This window comes from Vombatus ursinus, unplaced genomic scaffold (assembly GCF_900497805.2).
Source record: "Vombatus ursinus unplaced genomic scaffold, bare-nosed wombat genome assembly UNPS02014799.1, whole genome shotgun sequence".
NCBI lineage: Eukaryota > Metazoa > Chordata > Mammalia > Diprotodontia > Vombatidae > Vombatus > Vombatus ursinus.
In genome coordinates, this window is record NW_020954577.1 from 8414792 (window position 1) to 8433299 (window position 18508).

At 42.6% G+C, this 18508-nt stretch overlaps 1 protein-coding gene across 8 annotated transcripts in view; it reads right to left on the bottom strand.

Annotated features, from left to right (window-relative positions):
* The window catches only part of MPP6 (membrane palmitoylated protein 6), an 85792-nt gene that overhangs the window by 25856 nt on the left and 41428 nt on the right, over positions 1-18508 (bottom strand). For 6 of the 8 annotated variants that reach the window (XM_027872065.1, XM_027872062.1, XM_027872063.1 and 3 more), the window contains 2 exons: positions 11628-11758; positions 6012-6164 (listed from right to left, as the gene is read on the bottom strand). In XM_027872065.1, coding sequence (XP_027727866.1) covers positions 6012-6164; positions 11628-11758 — 284 coding nt within the window. The remainder of the gene's footprint in view (positions 1-6011; positions 6165-11627; positions 11759-18508) is intronic. The other 2 variants (XM_027872064.1, XM_027872069.1) reach the window with 1 other exon arrangement.

An 18508-nucleotide genomic window follows, 5' to 3' on the forward strand; every position in this document is an offset into this window, starting at 1 on the left:
GGAAGTTAATGCAACCTTGGGCTGTGTCCTGGGAGGTCGAACCTCCAGGAATATGGAGAGGCCACCTCCTCTGTATTCTGCCGTGGCCAAAACACATTCGGGCTCCTCATTTTAGGAAGGCTATTGCTAAGCGTGAAATTATACAGAGGAGGGGAACTGGTACCAGGGAAGGGACCCGAGTTCATGGTGAAGGAAATAGGGAGATTTAGCCTGGGGCAGATGAGGTTTTTTTGGGGGGGTGCCCAAAGAGCTATGACCCCAAAGATGCGGATGCCTGCAACACTGACCAGCAGGACGGGAAGCAAAGACAAGGAAGCGAGGATTCACAAGAAGCTTATCCCCGAGTGGAAGGGTCTGGCTTCAGCGACAGCCGCCTCTTCAGAGGCTGAACAACCACTCGTACAGCCTGTTGTCAAGTAAGAGTGGGAAGAGACAGCTACTGAGCTTCCTCCCCACTCGAGTTTGGGGGAAGGAAGATGAGCTGAGTTTTAGACACACTGAGCTTGAGTCGACAGCAGGATATGCAATGGGAAAAGCAACGTAAGTCATTGGACATGCAGAGACAGGCCTCAGAAGAGCCGCTGGGCTGAAGACCCCAGCAGTCACCACTGCTACGATGAGAAGGAGGGCTCCTCTGTCTCGCTGGCCCAGGACACCTCCTGCCAGGCATCACCCCACAGCCATCGGCCATAGGATTTCCTGATCCCGATACTCCAGGACTCTTTGCAAAGTGAGCCTTCCCTAGATTCTCCCAACCCTAACATGAAGACCAGCAAAGAAGAAAATCCGAATGAAGGCCTACAGCTCGACAGATATATGGTGACAGGAAGTTAAAAAGGCGTACTTTGCCATAAGCAAAGCTGATAGGAAAATTGACATACGCAGAAGTGAAATAAGGACCTCGTCCTTCTCTTCCTTGACCTCTCTGAAGCCTCTGACAATGATGACCACCCTCTTCTCTGGAGGTTTTCAGGAGTCCATGCTCTCCTGGCCCTCTTCCTACCTCTCTGACCACTCCTCCTCAGTTTCTTCCACAAGATTTTCAGTTAGGTCACGCACGCAAACCATGGGTGTCCCACGGGGCTCTGTCCTGGGCCCTCTTCCCTTCATGCTCTGCTCTCCTCAGCTCCCCAGTTCAATCATCATCTCGACGTTAATGAGCCTCAGATCTACTTCTCCAGTCTTTATGCCCTCCTGACCTCCAGACGTGCATCTCCATCTACCCAGGTGACATCTCAAACCGGACATCCTTCAACCATCCGAACAAATCCCACACTGGGCTCATTAGCTTCCTCCCCCCCCTCCACTTCCCTCTTACTGTCAAGGGCACTGCCCCCTCAGTTACCCCGGCTCACAGCCCAGGCTTCTTCTGCAACCCCTCAGTCTCTCTTACACCTGATCCGATTCACGACATCTCTCAGACATGCACTTTCTATCCTCTGATCTGCCCCTACTGTGGCCTTCGTTACCTGGGTCATTTCAAGAGCCTGCCGGTTGGCCTCTCGGCCTCACGTCTCTCCCTGCTCTAGGCCACTCAGCTGTCAAATTAATCTTACTCAAGCACAGGTCTGACCACGTCGCCCTGCCCTCCTACTCCATAAACCCCAGCGGCTCCCTGGTGCCTCCAAGGTCAAATATAAAATCCTGTTCAGCACTTAGAGGCTTTTCCTAACCCGGCCCCCTCCAGACTTTCCCTCATCATCATAACTCCTCCATCATATGTTCTGCAGTTCAGTGACACCAGCCCCCTTGCAATTCCTTGCACAAGATCCTACAGTTCCCACCTCCAGGCACTTTCCCTGGCTGTGCCCCATGCCTGGCATGCTCTCCCTCCTCATCTCCACCTCCTGGCTTCCTTCAAGTCCCAGCTCAAAGATCACCTTCCACTAGCAGCCTTTCCTGAAGCCCCTTAATGCAAGTGCCCTCCCTCTCTGATCATTCCCATTTTTTCTATCTCGTCTGTGCATAGTTATTTTCATGTGGTCTCCTCCGTTAGACCGTGAGATCCTGGAAGGCACGAGCTTGCTTTTGCCTTTCTTTGCATCCCCAGCACTTGGCATACAGCAGGTGCCTAATAAATGCTTACTGACTAAAACATAGCACAGTACAGTCGGCATTGTGCAACATCACAAAGCATGAAGGACACAGTCACAAAGTTTAAATCATTCATTAATTCAACACTGGGACTCCTGCTATTTCCATTCATCTCTGTATTTAGCAATGCCTCCTATGTGAAGGTTCCTTTTCTCCTCCGGCTAAATTATGGGGAACTGACTCTTCAAGTTGCAGTTTGAACACTTTGTCTGGAGTACATGACTCACTGATGTGACACCAGTTCAGTCCCTGATAGACACAGATAGCCATCAATCAATGGTTGTCTAAGATATTATATAAAATATTACTTGCCAATTTGTTTAGTGAAAAATAGGTAGCTAGGTGGAGCAGTGGACAGAACACCAGGCCTGGAGTCTGTAAGACTCATCTTCATGAGTTCAAATCTGGCCTCAGACATTTACTACCTGCCTGACTCTGAGCAAGTCACTTCACCCTATTTGCCTCAGTTTCCTCTTCTGTAAAACGAGCTGGAGAAGGAAATGGCAACCACTCCAGTGTCTCTGCCAAGAAAACCCCAAATGGGGACATGAAGAGTCAGACATGAGTGTAAACAACAACAACATTTATTTCTTTGCTAGGTAAATGCACTGAGAACAGCTCCTTTCTAAATGCCAGGCTTCTAACCTTGATAACACAAGTTTTGGGCCCTAAAGGGTTAATGTGATGGGTATAGAAAAGGGATTTTGTGAAGAGAAGCCTAGTAACTGAACTGATCAAGAGAAGGACCCTTGTCATTATGTCTAAGTAAAGCTTTGTAGAGCATTTAGGCCAGTACCACGGCATAAGCACACTCAGTAAATGAGAAACCATTGTTTTCTGATGATTGATATTTGCATTTTAAAAGACCAGAAACTCTACAAACACAACTGAATCCTTTTGTCCGTTGGTAAGCACACATTTATTAAGCACCTACTAGGTACCAACACTGTGCTAAGAGCTGGGGATGCAAAGAAAAAGCCAAATCAGCCCCTCCCGTCAAGGCACTCCCAGTCCAATGAGGGAGACATGAAACTAAATGGGCATGGAGAGGGTCCTCCTGGAGGGGGTCCTCCTGGAGGGGGTCTGGGAAAGGACGCCCGCAGGAGGCGGAATGTGAGCTTGGCCTTGCCGGGAGCCAGGGTGGACGGCCACAGCCAAGACAAGAGATGGAAACGGGGCACCAAGGTGAGGAGTAGCAAGGGACAGCCGGTCTAGATAGCAGAAGGGGCAGAGGGGAGGAAAGTGGAAGACGACTGGAAAAGGAACTTGTCTCGCACTCCTCAGGAGCAGGGCCTGGGGTTTTTGCCTTTTGGGGAAGAAAGATAATGAATTTCAGTACAGTTAAAAAGACAAAACCAAAAAAAAACCAAAACACCTCTGGATGTACATTTGGATGAAACACTGCTTCAGGCCTTTGGATCAAAGGGGTCATTCCTTCAGCAGAAATGTTTCAGATTGTTGTTGCTGCTGTCCAGTTGTTTCAGTCTCGTCTGACTCTCCGTCACCCCATTTGGGGTTTTCTTGGCAGACATCCTGGAGTGGTCTGCCATTTCCTTCTCCAGCCCATTTTACAGATGAGGAAACTGACGCAAACAGGGTGAAGTGACTTGCCCAAAGTCATACAACTAGCATCTGAGGCCAGATTTGAACTCAGGTCTTCCTGACTCCAGACCTGGTGTTCTATCCACTGCATCACCTAGCTGCCCTGATGCATAAATACTTTCCACGATGGTTTTTTAGTTTTGTATAAAGGTTAATCTTGGCTTGACAGCTAAGGAAGTCAATCGGAGGACAGCAGGCTAATGAAGCAAACTGGCTTCCAAAATCCAGGCAGCCCAATCGGGTTTGCTCTGTGCTTGGGCCATAACCCGCACATCAGTACCAGCCTGCCAGCTCCAACACGTCTGGTCACAAGGACCGAGAAAAAGGGGAAGGATGGAAAGAGAAAACCTTCACAGGTCCCCCCTTGGGGGTGGCTATGTGGGGTCATCCTTCCACACGAAAGACCCTGCAACTGTTACCATGATTTTATAGGAAGACTAAGAAGAATCCCACTAGAAATCATTGAAGGTCAAAATAAATCTAAAACAGAGGCCAAAAGAGAACTCATTTCCTTTTTTAAATAATATAAATCACCATGAGTATCTAAAGTATTTAAGTAGCCAAATTTGGAATATATTTCATATATGGACCTCATATGGAGGATTATTTACAAAAATATAAAATAGCCAGACTTAAAAAAAAAAAGGTTATTTAAATAACCTTGTATGAGAAAAAAGAAACTGAACAAGACGTTAAACTCCCGAAGTAAAACACTCCAGGACCAGATGGATTTAGAAGCGAATTATAACAACATTCAAAGGAAAATTAATTTTAATATCATATAAATTCTTTACAAAAATAGGAAAAGAAAGGACCCTTCCGATTTCTTTCTAGAACACACATATGATTTTGATACCTAAATCAGAGAAAGAGAAAGTAAGGAAATAAAACTACAGACCAATATGCCCAATAAACATTAACCCAAAAATTTAATAAAAAGTTAGCAAAAAAGGTACATTAACATATCAACAAGCTTGTTCATTATATTTAAGTTGGTTTTATACCAGGAATTCAAGATTGGTACAATATAAGGAAGATTATAAACCTAACAAATTCTGCTAATAACATAAAGAAAAACCACATACTTTTATCATTAGATATTAGATGGCTTTTAACAAAATACATCACTAAACCTCATAGGAACAGAGGAACTTTTTCTTAATGTAGTAAATAGTATTTATCTAAAGCCAGAGTAAACATTATGTGCAATGGAGAAATGTTAGAAGCCTTTCCAATAGATCAAGGAATAAAGCAAGGATGTCCATTATTACCACTATTTGACATAGCAGTTGAAATGCTAGGTATAGCAATAGGATGAGAAAGAAAATTAAGGGAATAAACACAGGCAAAGAGCAAACAAAACTCTTTACTTTTTGCAAATGACATGCAAGAGAATCCTATCTAAAGAGCTTTTAAAGAGTAAACTGAAATTGATTGGAACTATTAATAAAGTTTGTAAAGTTGTGAGATATAAAACAAATCTACAGTAAGTCATCAAAGCAGAAAAAAGAATTTCCACTCAAAACAGCTAAAGAATATAAAGTATTTGGGACTATCTACCAAGTCACACTCAGGAAAATGTGAATACAACTACAAAATAATCTGACAGAAGTAAAGACAAGTCAAAATGGCTGGAGAAGTTATTAACCATTCATGAGAATATAAAAAAAAGACAATACTACCTAAATTAATTTACTTAGTGCCATATCCAAACAAACTACCAAAGTATTACTTTATAGAACTAGAAAAAAATAATGAAATTCATCTAGAAGAACAAAAGGTCAAGAATCTAGGGAAATAATGTAAAAAAGTGATTAAAAAAAGGGGGGGAAGGGACCTAGCAGGACTGGATCTCAAATTCTACTAGAAAGCACGATTTGGTACAAATTAAAAAAATAAAGAGGTTGATAAATGGAACAGATTAGGCACACAATACCACCAGAAAAACCAACAGTGGCATAGTGCTTGATAAACCCAAAATCTTCACTTGCTTGGGTAAGGATTTACTATTCAAAATAAAAACTGCTAAGAAAATTGGAAAGTTGAAAAGCAGTCTGGCAGAAATGAGGTCTAGATCAGTATCTCACATTATACACCAAGATAAATTCCAAGTGGATACATGACAGAAATAAAATATGACATCATAAGCAAATTGGAGACCCTTCAAAAAAGGGTCAGAAGATGACAAAAGAAAAAAATGGACCATTTTGAGTATATAAGACCAAGCTCTTTGGAAGCTTCACTGGTAAAAGACGAATCACATGGCCAAGGGCTAGAGGTAGGTAAGGGAGAAAGGTATGATGGGGAAAGGTTACCTGAAAGTGAGGCTCTTTGAGAATGCTGACCAACTCAGCAACGTTTTCATCTACATTTATTAAAGGGCTGATGTCTTCAAGAATCTCATTCACTAGTTCCAAATTATTATCACTGACAGCTTCAAGTTTAGAATCTTCCAGTCTCTCATGAGCCTGAAATGATGAGAAATTTAAATTAACAGGAGTATTACTTTTCATTCTTTCTGATACAATTAATGTTTTCTTCTTTCACAAAGATTATTTAAAAACCATACTATTTTGATATTTGACTCATATAAGCTAAATTTCATTTTGTTATACACATGCACACAAATTTTCCAGTCACAGTTTTTCAAGCAGTATGATGAGATTTATAATTCACAGTCTCATCTTGATTCTAAAATGCAAATTTTGCAATAAACTCATGGAAGATCTAAAAAAGCTGGCCACAACTTCCTTCAAAAACAATATTAACCGAACGCTGACTAAGGAGGCCTTATTCTCTCCAGAATTTACTGATTGTTCTAGATTAGACAAAAGATGCAATAAACATTAATGTTGCAACTTACAAATTATGCTTACTATCAAGAAAAAATTATGCCTACACCATGAAAACAAGTGCTGGGAATAGTTTCTGAGGTCAATTTTTTTCTGTTTTTAAAAATTGATCAATTATATTTCATTCTCCACTGATCTTACGAAATGAAAATATAGTAGGGAAAGCATAATAAAAAAGCTAAAGCACCTCTGGCCAGATGGAGTGCACATCTAATGAACTGTGTTAATGCTGGAGTAATTACATGTGGATTCGGGCTAGGAAAAGAGAGGAATTGCCCGCCCTGCTATGGCTGGTGAAGTGACCGAATAAAATGAGTGAGAGTAAAAGCAAGGGACAGACACACAGTGAGACTACAGCAATCAAAATCCAGAAATCGGGGAGAACAAGAGCAGTCATTGGTCTCTGGAAGCGTAGCACTCGCTCCGCAGAGCCACATTTCGGTAGCTTCTGGGCCCCTAAGAAACTTCCTGAACGTTTATTAAAAAGGACAGAAGATGAGCTCACGTGCAAACTCAGATGTGCCACCAATCAAACTTCAGCTGGCTCTTGCTGTCTCATGGGCGTTACGTTGTGCCAGAATAAATAGGGTAGGGGTGGGTATTAAACATACTTCCAAGGGTAGCCCAAACTAGATTAAAATGCAATTGGGGAACGTTGCACAAAATCATTAAGAGTAAAAGAAAACACAGATAATATTACATTTTAAAACTAAGTCAACATGTGGCCGGCAAGGATCCTATGTGTGGATCCCCCCCCCCGCCTTCCTCCGGTTCTATTTGAGTTTGACACCATTGCTATAAGGGAATAAACAGAAAATATGAAATGCTGAGCAAATGTTTAAACAGCAATTTTAGTTTGGTCAAAAAGGGGAGAAGTGGACAGAAAACCAAAGAGAAAGCATCAAGGCTTTTTAAAAAAATTCTCTCCTCATTTCTATATATATTTTTAAGATAATGAGTGACAATGAAAATAAGGAAAAATCATACCCAAGTAATATGGGGGGGTGGGGCAGAGTGTCTGTGTGTGTGGGTGTGTGAGTGTGGCTGTTGGACACCTTGGAAGACCAGGCAAATTTCTCTCAAGGTAACAGGCAAACCAGGCAAAAAGACTCCTGGAAATCCTTGCTTGCCTTGTGCATCCCTACAACCTGTACCGTGGTATAGCCAGGAGTGGGTAAAATGTGCCCAACTGAATAATTATTGCATGCCTATCAGTAGAACGCGTTTTGCTTGAGCTACAAAAAGTACAAAATAGCCCTTTGGTCCAGAAGACAATGGTCTAAATGGGAGAAATACCCAGATAAGAGGCCACTTCTAAGATGTCTCTCTGTCTCTCTCCCCTCCTCCCTTTTGAGTACCCTTGGTCCCCTTAGTTGTTAATAAGCCATTTACCCCGTGGAAGTCACGTGGCCCTTTCCCAGCTGCTTAAGTGTAAAGGTGTTAGTACCAGACCACCCAACTCCTCTGCACCAAGTCCTTTCTCCAGGTCCTGGCCCAGGGCTCTCCATACAGCAGTGTCTTTCAAAAAGACTTCTTGAGTTGAACAGAGGCAGTTTACGCTAAGTTCAGGCTAGGGAGTTAGGAAGGTCTTCATGGGGCAGACGGCCTGATACATGGAAGGCGCTTTGGATTTGGGGTCGGGCCTCAGCCAAGGCTCTGACCCCTTCTGTGTCTTAGTTTCTTCAGCTCTAAAAATGAGGGGCTGGCCTCAATGGCTGCTAGGCCTCTTCAGCTCTAAATCTTGTGGTTATGCTAGACTTGATGTGGGTCTTGAAAGCAAGTAAAGGATCTGAATAGGTGAAGAATTCTAATACTTTAGTACCCAAGCACCATCTTTAAAAAGAAAGAAAAATCCACAGGCTTTTTCCTCAGGTTTTCACAGAAAATCAACAGCCTCCTCTGGCCTTTAAGAATCATGCAAGTGCAATTTCTAATTCAAACTAAAGATTAAGCCAAATTCATCTTGAAATTCCATCCTGTGGAGTAAGTACTTGCTGTCTGATTTTTAAAGAGCCAGGCAGAGTGCAGCTCCCTGGAGCTCTCTCCCTCTTCCCTTCTCTATACCTCATGTCCCCCGAGGTCATCTTCTGCTCCAGGGTCTGATGAAGAGGAAGCCTTGATCCCACCCCATCTTGTTCCCTCCACCTCCTCCCCTACCCCATTACCTTTAACCTTTACTTGTCTGGTGGCTCCTTCCTTGCTGCCTACCAACACATTTGAGTCCCTCCCAGCCTCAAAAATCTGTCACCTGACCCTTCCCCAGAGCCAAACCAAGGTTCTACACCTCTCCTCCTTTTCACAGCAAAGCTCCCAGAAAGCAGCCACCCGGACCTATCACGTCCACTTCCTTGTCTCCACTCACTTTTCAACAGCTGGTAATCTGGCTTCCAGTGCTTGAAGGAAATGCCTCACTCCAAAGTTACCAATGTTTGTTGGGTTTTTTGACTAAATCTGGTGACCTTTCCTCAGCTCTCCCCTGTCCTGACCTCTCCGATGCCCTTGACCCTGGTGACCCCTCCTCCTGTCCCTTTCTGTTGCCTTGGCGATCACTGTTCTCTGCTGCTTTTTCTCCTTATCTTACCTGTGCCTTGTCAACCTTCATGCCTTGCTCCCTAAGTATGGGTGACCTCCAGGGCTGTCCTGGTTCCTTTTCTCTAGATCCTCTCCTGGTGATCTCCTAGGTTCCCATGGGTTCAATTAACACCTCTGTAGAAGTCCTCCCAAAGTCAGCAGACCCAATATGGAACCCTCCTTCCCCCTCTCCCTACCTTCCCTATCTCTGCCAAAGACAATTTGCCCCACCCACCTGTCACCCATATTTGCAACCCTCTCAATTACACTAAACTCCTCTCTCACCCTTCCCCCTTCCAGTCAATCGGTTGCTAATTCCTGTCAACCCCACATCCACGACCACCCCTTTTTCTACTCAAGTGGCCACTCCCTGGTCAGGCCCTCATCACCTTCAGTCAGAAGAACCACAGCAGAGAGCTCAGCTCAAGGTCTCCCCACCCCTGCCCCATCCATCCTCTGCACACTTGCTCCAAACGTTTCCCAGAGCACAAATCTGTCCATATTACTCTCCTGCTCAAGAGTCTTCAATGCTTTCCTCTTGTCCTGATAAGTAAAATCAATACAAACTCAGCTTTGTGTGAGCCCTCCCGTGCCTGCCTCCAGCCCACTTTTCTGGAATCACTTCCCTTGACCAAAGTCAGGCTCCCACCTCCTCAGGCTGGCTGCCACTCCTACATTGTCCCTCTCCCCTGGGCCCCTCAGGCTCCTCCTTTAAGGCCTCTCCTCCAGTGCTTCACCCTGACCAGCTTCCTGGATCCTGCTGCTACATGCTGGGAATGCCCAGGGCCACTGATCCTCAAAAGGGTTTTGGGATGTCCCAGAACCGTCCCCTGCTCTCCTCAACTCCAGGCTCAGTTCAGTGTCCATCTGCATTTTCTGTCCCAGATACATAAGCACAAATGCAGAAATAATACTCAATAAATGAGTTTTTAAAAGCCAAAAACCCAAGGCCCAAAACAAAGTGAATAAAATAATTTCAAAGTCAATGAAAACATCTGTTGCTGGTTTTTGTCACTGTCTTGGGAACTCCAAAGATGTGAACTTTTTGATTAGCCTGTTTTTGAGGAACTGTCTCTGAATCTGCATTCACTGACTGATTTCATTGTGTATTAAACTCTGAATGGAACCTCCTTCTGAATTTGGGAATTCTCGCCAGTACACAAAGCACAAGTTCAGAGCAGCAAAGGACCTTCGGGCGTTCTGTCCAACTCCGTTTTACGGACAATGACCCTGAGGCCCAGTGGCAAAGCTGGGATTTGGATGCAGGTGCTCTGACTCTACAACCAGCACACACACTCTCCACTGGGCCACAGCGTGAAGACGGAAAGGCCCGTTAACAAGGGGTCACGTTTCCACAGAGGAGTGCTAGCCTTCCTTTAGCCTGGGCACCAGCAGCTGCCCGTGGAGGAGGGGGCTAGAATGAGCATCCTCCCCTCAGTCCTCCTAGAGCACAATGGACAGGACGCAACAACACATAGGAAAGCTGTTCGAGAAAAAGTTTAAGGAAACAGATTCCCAGTCTACCAAGAAAAACCAGCACAGCAATACCTCAGGAGTCAACAGCAGCCAGTGTGAGCCCAGGAAGACCCTGGGCACGAGATGGCCAGACGGACTCCTCTATCAAAACATCACACGTTAAAGAGAGGGATGAAGGGACCCTAGGACCAAACAAGGTTGGCTCACGGGGAGGATGGAAACTGTTCCATAACCAGGAATCACAAGGGCTTCAGGGGTCTAGGACGGAACATGGTTTGGCCTTGGCTAGAGATTGCAAAGAACGTTATGAAGGAAGGGACAAGTCAAGTCGAGAAAGCAACGCATGCGGCAATGGATTCCATACAGAAAAGGAAGGAGCGAGCCTTTGGTTAAATACCAGATTATTCCGCAGAGGGAGAGGAGAAGCAAGAAGGTCCCAGATCGCCCATCTCACGGACTCTGCATGAGTTTCCCCAGTCCAATGAGAGCCTTCCTGTCACCACGGAGAGCATCAGATGGCCCGCGTGGAGGGGATCAGGTGGCTCTGAGACAGTGTGATAGAGACGTTCAGACGGCCCTCCGTGGGATTCCAGAATACTGAGACTAAACCCACGTTCTCTCCTCAGCTCCAGATCCCATCAAGGGAAACAAGGGAGAAGAAGCCACTTAACCTTTCTGAGACTCAATTTCCTCACTTGTAAAATGAGTCAGACGAGTGGAATAAAAGATTCCCGAAGCTCCTTCCTACTCTAACTTCATCTATGATCCTATACAGATGCACCTGGAATTTTTCTAACCACAGGAAGGCAGAGTTGGGTCCATAGGAGCAATAAAACTCTGTTTTTAATGTAAGAAGAAACTTGGTTTACTGTGAACACTTTAGGATTTCCTTATGACAGGGATTATCATTTGTCAACTAAAATGATATTACCAGAGGCACTGCCTGCAACGGTAACATCTGAAATACTGTAGTCCTCCCAAAGAACAGCGTTTCCCATATGTTTCCAGGACCCCATGAACAAAGCCAGCTACCTTTGCCAGGGATTTCACAATCGGGTTCTCCATGATGCCCTTGAGGAAGATGAGGTCTATTTCTCCTGCCCCCGCAGACGAGGGCAGCTCGGTGAGGTTGTCTAACACCTGCTGCATCACTGCTGCTGCTGCTTTAGGAAAAAAAAAGAGGGAAAAATGAAATTACAACGAACTGTTGGATATAGTAAATTCTAAGGTAAAGCCCAAGGCATACTGATAAATGTTTTTCCCCCAGAAGAGCTGGTGAAACGAAGTGACTACTAAAACCGCAAAATTTTACAGTCAATAAACATACATTAAGCACTCACTATTTGCCAGGCTTTATGCTAAGGGCTGGGGATACAAAGAAAGGCAAAAGACAGTCCCTGCCCTCAAAGAGCTCACCAGGAGCCAACAGGAAAACAATTACATAGAACCAAGATATACACAGGACAAACTGGAAATAATCACCATCGGGAAGGCACGAGAATTAAGGAACTTCAGAAAAGGTTTCTTGTGGGGAGGGGGGGGTGAGCTGGGCCTTGAAGGCAGCCAGGGAAGCCAGGAGGCAGACAGGAGGAGGGGAACAGTATTCCCAGCATGAGGGAAAGGCAAAGAAAAGCCAGAGTTGGGAGATGGAGTGTCTGGTTTGAGAAGAGCCTGGAGGCCCCGTCACTAGGTCAAGGATGCTCACAATAAGCATTTGCTTAAAAAAAAAAAAAAAAAAAAAAGGCACAATGAAAAGAATTGCTACTCACAGGCCAGCCCCACCCTCTCAGGGCTGTTAGAGGATCAAACTACATCAGTCAATAGACATCTATTAAGCACCTACTGTTTGCTTTGAACACCTTCAAGTGCTAAGAAGTACTGTTCTTGTTATCACCTGCTGCAGAGAAGGTAGAGGCATTCTAAAAACTCAGTAAGATTCTCCAGCTTAAATCCCATAGACTTTCCTGCCTGGCTGCCCCTGGGCCCAGAACAGGCTCCTCATCAATGCTTGCTGGCTGACGGCCCTTCAGGACATGGCCCGTATTGACTTGGCTAGGAACGGGAGCTCCCTGGTGCTCGTAGCACTTGCTTGTTTTTGAATTTCTATCACTAGTCAAGCATGGATTCTAGCACACAGTAGGCATCTAATGGTCATCTGCCCAGGATTGCTAAAGGCCTTAGCTTTTCCTCTTCCTCCAGTGGATTTCTGACCATTTGTAGATCAGAAGAGTTCTCAATGCCCATCCAGAATATAAAAGGGCTCCGGGAAAAAACACCCAACACGTCTGAACCAATCTCTCCTGAAAGGCTCACCCCTTGAATGTTGCTTTGACAACTATCGATGTATCACCTAGAGGGGGGAGTCAGCATGGGCAAAAGACAGAACACCAGATTTAGAATCAGAGGTGCGAACTCCTGAACCCAGCTTGGCTCATCCACTGACGAGCTGCGGGATGGGAGAAAAGTCATTTCTCTTCTTCAGTCTCACCTTCCTAATCTGTAAGATGTGAAGGCTGGATAAGATAACTGTCTATGGTACCAACTCTGAAGCTATACAAAGAATAGTAGCATGAATAAAGTACTTTAAAGCCTGCAAAGCATGACGACGTACGTTATCTCATTTGAGCTTCATAATAACCTGCAAAGTAGGTGCTGCTAGCACCCCATTTTAAAGATGAAGAAACTGAGGCAGACAGAGATGAAGAGATTGTGTCCAGGGTCACACAGCTAGTAAATGTGTGAGGCTAGATTTGAACTCAGGTTTTCCTGACTCCAAGTTCAGCGTTCCAGTCACCGTGCTACCTTCATGACTACATTTGCAAACATTTATCTGATTTGAAGAAAATATGTGAAAACCACAAAATGCAGCTGGAAGTAGAAGAACCTTCCAATTTTATTCCCACATGAAGGGCTTCACTAGGCAAGGCTGCATGACCACAGCAGGCCCCTTCATTGGGGAAATGGGCAGACAAGGAGAGGGCCACAGGAATGTACAGGCCTTCCTACATAGAACTAGACCACAAAGCTACTTTCCAATTTTCTACAATAGATTTCATTATGTAAGGCAAATTTAACCGAGTACTTGGAATTTAACCACCTACATTGTTTCATAATGCTCCTTTAAAATTCTATTTCGCAAAATATTTTCTGTTCACTTTTAGAGGACAAACTATGCGTACTTAAAGGTTTTATTGTAGCTAACAAATTAGTTGGTATCTATGTGGGTTTATGGACTATTTTTAATATAAAAAGGCTTCTATTAACTATATTTTGTGGTGGTTTTGCTCCCATTTACTTTCATAAAGTGAATTCCCCCTTGAAAACATGAGTAGGAGAAATGTGACCGTCATTATGCTTTCCTAAGTTGACAGCAATTATTTCTGTTCTTTTAGCACACGTAATAGTAAGCAACAAGCTTTTTTTTTTTTTAAACAAATTTGTTTTGCCTGCTTTATTTACAGAACCCAACAAAACAAAATCCAATCCCGCAGGATGCAGGAGAGCTTTAAGAACCACTGTAAAGGAACACGTTTGAAGTCTTTCTATTTCACCTACACAGACATACAAACGCGTACATAGACATAATCTACATTTGCAACTGCAGAACAGGCTCCATGATTCTACAGTATGAACATGTTGAACACTATAAAGCAGAATAAAAAAAGGAAATTTGGTTAAGAAGGCATTAGGATGTTTGGCTTTGGGGTTTTGTTTTTTTCTTTTTTTCCCCATTTACAACTGATGTGACCACATGTGATTCCAGAATAATACTGGGATTAATCCAGAATGGGATTAAACCCACTATAAAATAATTTTTCTTAAATTGGTATGGCACTGAATAAGTAAATTAATTTAGGTAGAATTGTCATTTTTATTATATTAGATTGGCCTACCCGTGAGCAACTGATATTTTCCCATTTATTCAGATCTGACTTTATTTGTGTGAAAAGTGTTCTGTAATTGTGTTCATATAGTTCCTGGGTCTGTCTTGACAGGTAGACTACCAAGTATTTTATACTGGCTACAGTTATTTTAAGTATTTCTCTATCTCTTTTTGCTGGACTCTGCTGGTAATAACATAGAAATGCTGATGATTTATACGGGTTGATTTTATATCCTGTAACTTTGCTAAATTTGTTAATTGTTTCAACTAGTTTTTCTCTAAGTATATCATCAAATCATCTGCAAAGTGATAGTTTTGTTTCCTCATTGCCTCTTCTAATTCCTTCAACTTCTTTTTCTTCTCTTATCGCGATAGCTAGCATTTCTAGTACAACAGTGAATAACAGTGGTGATAATGGGAATCCTGATCTTAATGCGAAGGCTTCTAGCTTATACTCTTTACAGGCAATGCTTGCTGATGGTTTTAGAAAGAAACTACTTATCATTTTAAGGAAAGCTCCATTTATTCCTATGCTCTCTAGTGTTTTTATAGGAATGAGTGCTGTATTTTGTCAAAGCTTTTTGCATCTATTGAGAATATCACATGATTCTTGTTGTTTTTGTTGTCGATATTGTCAATAATGCTGAGTTTTCCTAAGACTGAGCCAGCCCTGCATTCCTGGTCTAAATCCTACCTAATCACAGTGTTTGATCCTTGTAATATATTGCTGTAATTTCCTCACTAGTATTTTACTTAAAATTTTTGCATCAATATTCCTTAAGGAAATTTATAGTTTTCTCTGTTTTGATCTTCCTGATGTAGGTATCAGCACCATGTTTGTGTCACAAAAGGACTGCTACTTTGCTTATTTTCCCAAATAGTTTATATAGTATTGAGATTAGATTAATTATGCTTTAGAAGTTTGGTAGAATTCACTTATGAATCCGTCTGGTCCTGAGAATTTGTTCTTAGAGTGCTCATTTTTGACTTGTTTAATTCCTTTTTTCTGAGACAGGGTGATTTAAGTATTCTATTTCCTCTTCTGTTAATCTGGGAAACTTACATATTTGTAAATGCTCATCCTGTCTCACTTTGACTGAGAGCGTATAATTGAGCAAAACAGCTCCTGATAACTGCTTTAATTCCATCTTCATTGGTGCTGAATGCATCCTCTTCTTTCTTGATACTAGTAATTGGTTTTTCTATTTTTTAATCGAATTGACCAATGGTTTATTCATTTTATTGCCTTTCCCTTACAAAACCAGCTCCTAGTTTGACGGTCTTCTTACTTCCAATTGTATTAAATCCCTCCTTTGATTTTCAGGACTTCTAATTTGGTGTTTAGTTGGGGATTTTTGTTCTTTTTCTAGTTTTCTTTAAAACTGCATGCCCTGGGGCAGCTAGGTGGCACAGTGGATAGAGCACCGGCGCTGGACTCGGGAGGACCTGAGTTCACATCTGGCCTCAGACACATAACACTTACTAGCTGTGTGACCCTGGGCAAGTCAGCTAACCCCATTGCCTAGTCAAAAAAAAAAAAAAATAACAAGAATAAAACTGCACGCCCCAAATTCACTGATCTGACCTCTCTTTATTTTATTGACGTAAGCATTCAGAGATATAAAAGTTCCCCTAAGTACGGTTTTGACGGCATCCCATAAATTCTGGTATGTTGGCTCACTGCTGTTCTCTTTAATGAAATTATTCTTTCTATGATTTGTTCTTTGATCCACTCATACCTTTTAATTATTTAGTTTAAATGAATTTTTAATCTGTTCCCATGGCCTTTTATTGGACATAATTTTTACTGCATTATGGTCTGAAAAGGATGCATTTAATATTTCTGCTTTTGGTTGTGAGGTTTTTATGCCCTAATACATGATCAATTTTTGTGAAGGTGCCATGTACAGCTGAGGAAAAAGTACACTCCTTTCTATCCCAATTCAAATTTCTCTAGAGGTCTATCATATCTAACTTTTCTAAAATTCCAAGCCCTTAACTTCTTTTTTGTTTATTTTATGGTTAGATTTATCTAATTCTGAGAAGGAAAAGTTGAGGTCCTCCACTAGTATAGTTTTACTATTTCTTTCTGTAAATCATTTTAACTTTTCCTTTAAGAATTTGGATACTCTACATATATTTGGTGCATATATGTTTAGTATTGATATTACTTCTTTGTCTATGGTACCTTTTAGCAAAATGTTGTTTCCCTGCTTATCTCTTTTAATTAGATCTATTTTTGGTTTTGCTTGATCATGATTTCTACCACTGCTTTTTTTAACCTCAATTGAAGCATAACACATTCTGCTCCAGCCCTTTATTTTTACTCTGTTAAGTTTGTTTCAAGTGTGTTTCTTATAAATAACATAGTTGGTTTCAGATTTTAATCCACTCTGCTATCCACTTCTGTTTTATGGGTGAGTTCAACGCATTCACATTCACAGTTATGATTACTAACTGTGTATTTCTCTCCATTCTGTTTTTTCTCTGTTTATCTTTCTCTCTCTCTCCTCCCTCCAAAGTCTGTTCCGCTTCTGACCACTATCTCCCATGATCCACTCACTCTTCTTCTATCAGCCTCCCTTTTCCTATCGCCTTCCTCTCCTGCTTCCCTGTAGGTTAAGACAGATTTCTATACCCAACTGAGTGTGTGTGTTATTCCCTCTTTGAGCCAGTTCCAATGAGAGTGAGGTTCAAGGGCTGCCCGTGATCCCCCTTCATTCTCCCCTCCACTACAAAAGTTCTTCCTTTTGCACCTCTTTTAGTTGGGATAATTTTCCCTATTTTCCCTCTCCCTTCCTCCCCTTCTCCCAGTGCATCCCTCTTTCTCACCATTCCCTCCTAAGTAAGTAGTCAAAGGACAGGAGTCAACAGCTTGCAAAGGAAAACTGAAACCACTTGCAAACAATTTGGAGGTTTTACCTCAAGCATAACAAACTGGCAAAGAGAACACAATATACTAATAATCACTGTAAAAGGGGGCTGCAGGAAGACAGGCTGTTGAAAGAGTTCAGCACAGTTCAGTCCCTTTGAGTCAAAGCTCCCATTTCTCTGCCTGTACTCCAAGTAAGTCAAAGATATAAACAAAAATCCCAAACATAACACAATATTCATTACAGCACTTTCCATGGCAGCAAAGAACCAGAAACAAAGGGAGTACCTGGCTACTAGGGAATGGCTAAATGTTTGGTATATGAATGCAATGGAATCTTGTTATTCCAAAACAAATTGCAAATAGGAGAAATTGTTAATAACGAGAATATTTGGCAGTCAGTCAACAAGCACATTTACTATGTGCAAGGCATTCTGGTAAGCTAGGGGATACAAAGAGACGCAGACACAGTCTCTATTCTCAAGGAAACTGGCAGTCCAACGAAGGAGACACCATGTAAAGAGCTAGGTATATACAAGATATACACAGAGGAGGTAGAGAGCGGTCTGAAAGGGGAAGGCACTAACAGCTGAAGGAACCAGGAAAGGCTACCTGAAGATAAGATTTAAGCTGAGTTGTGAAGAAAGCCTGGGAAACCAAGAGGTGGCAGAGGGGGTCAGCCTGGGCAAAGAAAGAGATGAAGATGGAGTATATTGCGGGAGGAACTGCAAGTAGGTCATGAAAATTGCACCATGGAGTACATGGATGGAAGACAAAATGCACATATATGCACAAAAGAAGTGTAAAAAACAAGTATAAAAAAATCCTGAGAGTGGTCAAGATTAAGAAGCCTCTTGATGAGAGTGAAAGAGTAGAGTATAAAAGCTGTCTTGAACCTTAACATCAAAAACCTAAGATCTTGGCAACTGGTCCCATCACTTCCTGGCTAATAGTGGGAGAAGAAATGGACAGTGTCAGATTTTGTATTCTTGGGCTCAAAGATCACTGCAGATGGTGACTGCAGCCATGAAATTAAATGATGCCTGGTCCTTGGAAAGAAAGTGATGACAAATCTAGACAGCAGATTCAAAAGAAGAACTATCACCTTGCTGACAGATCCACAGAGTCAAAGCTTTGGCTTTTCCAGTAGCACTGTAT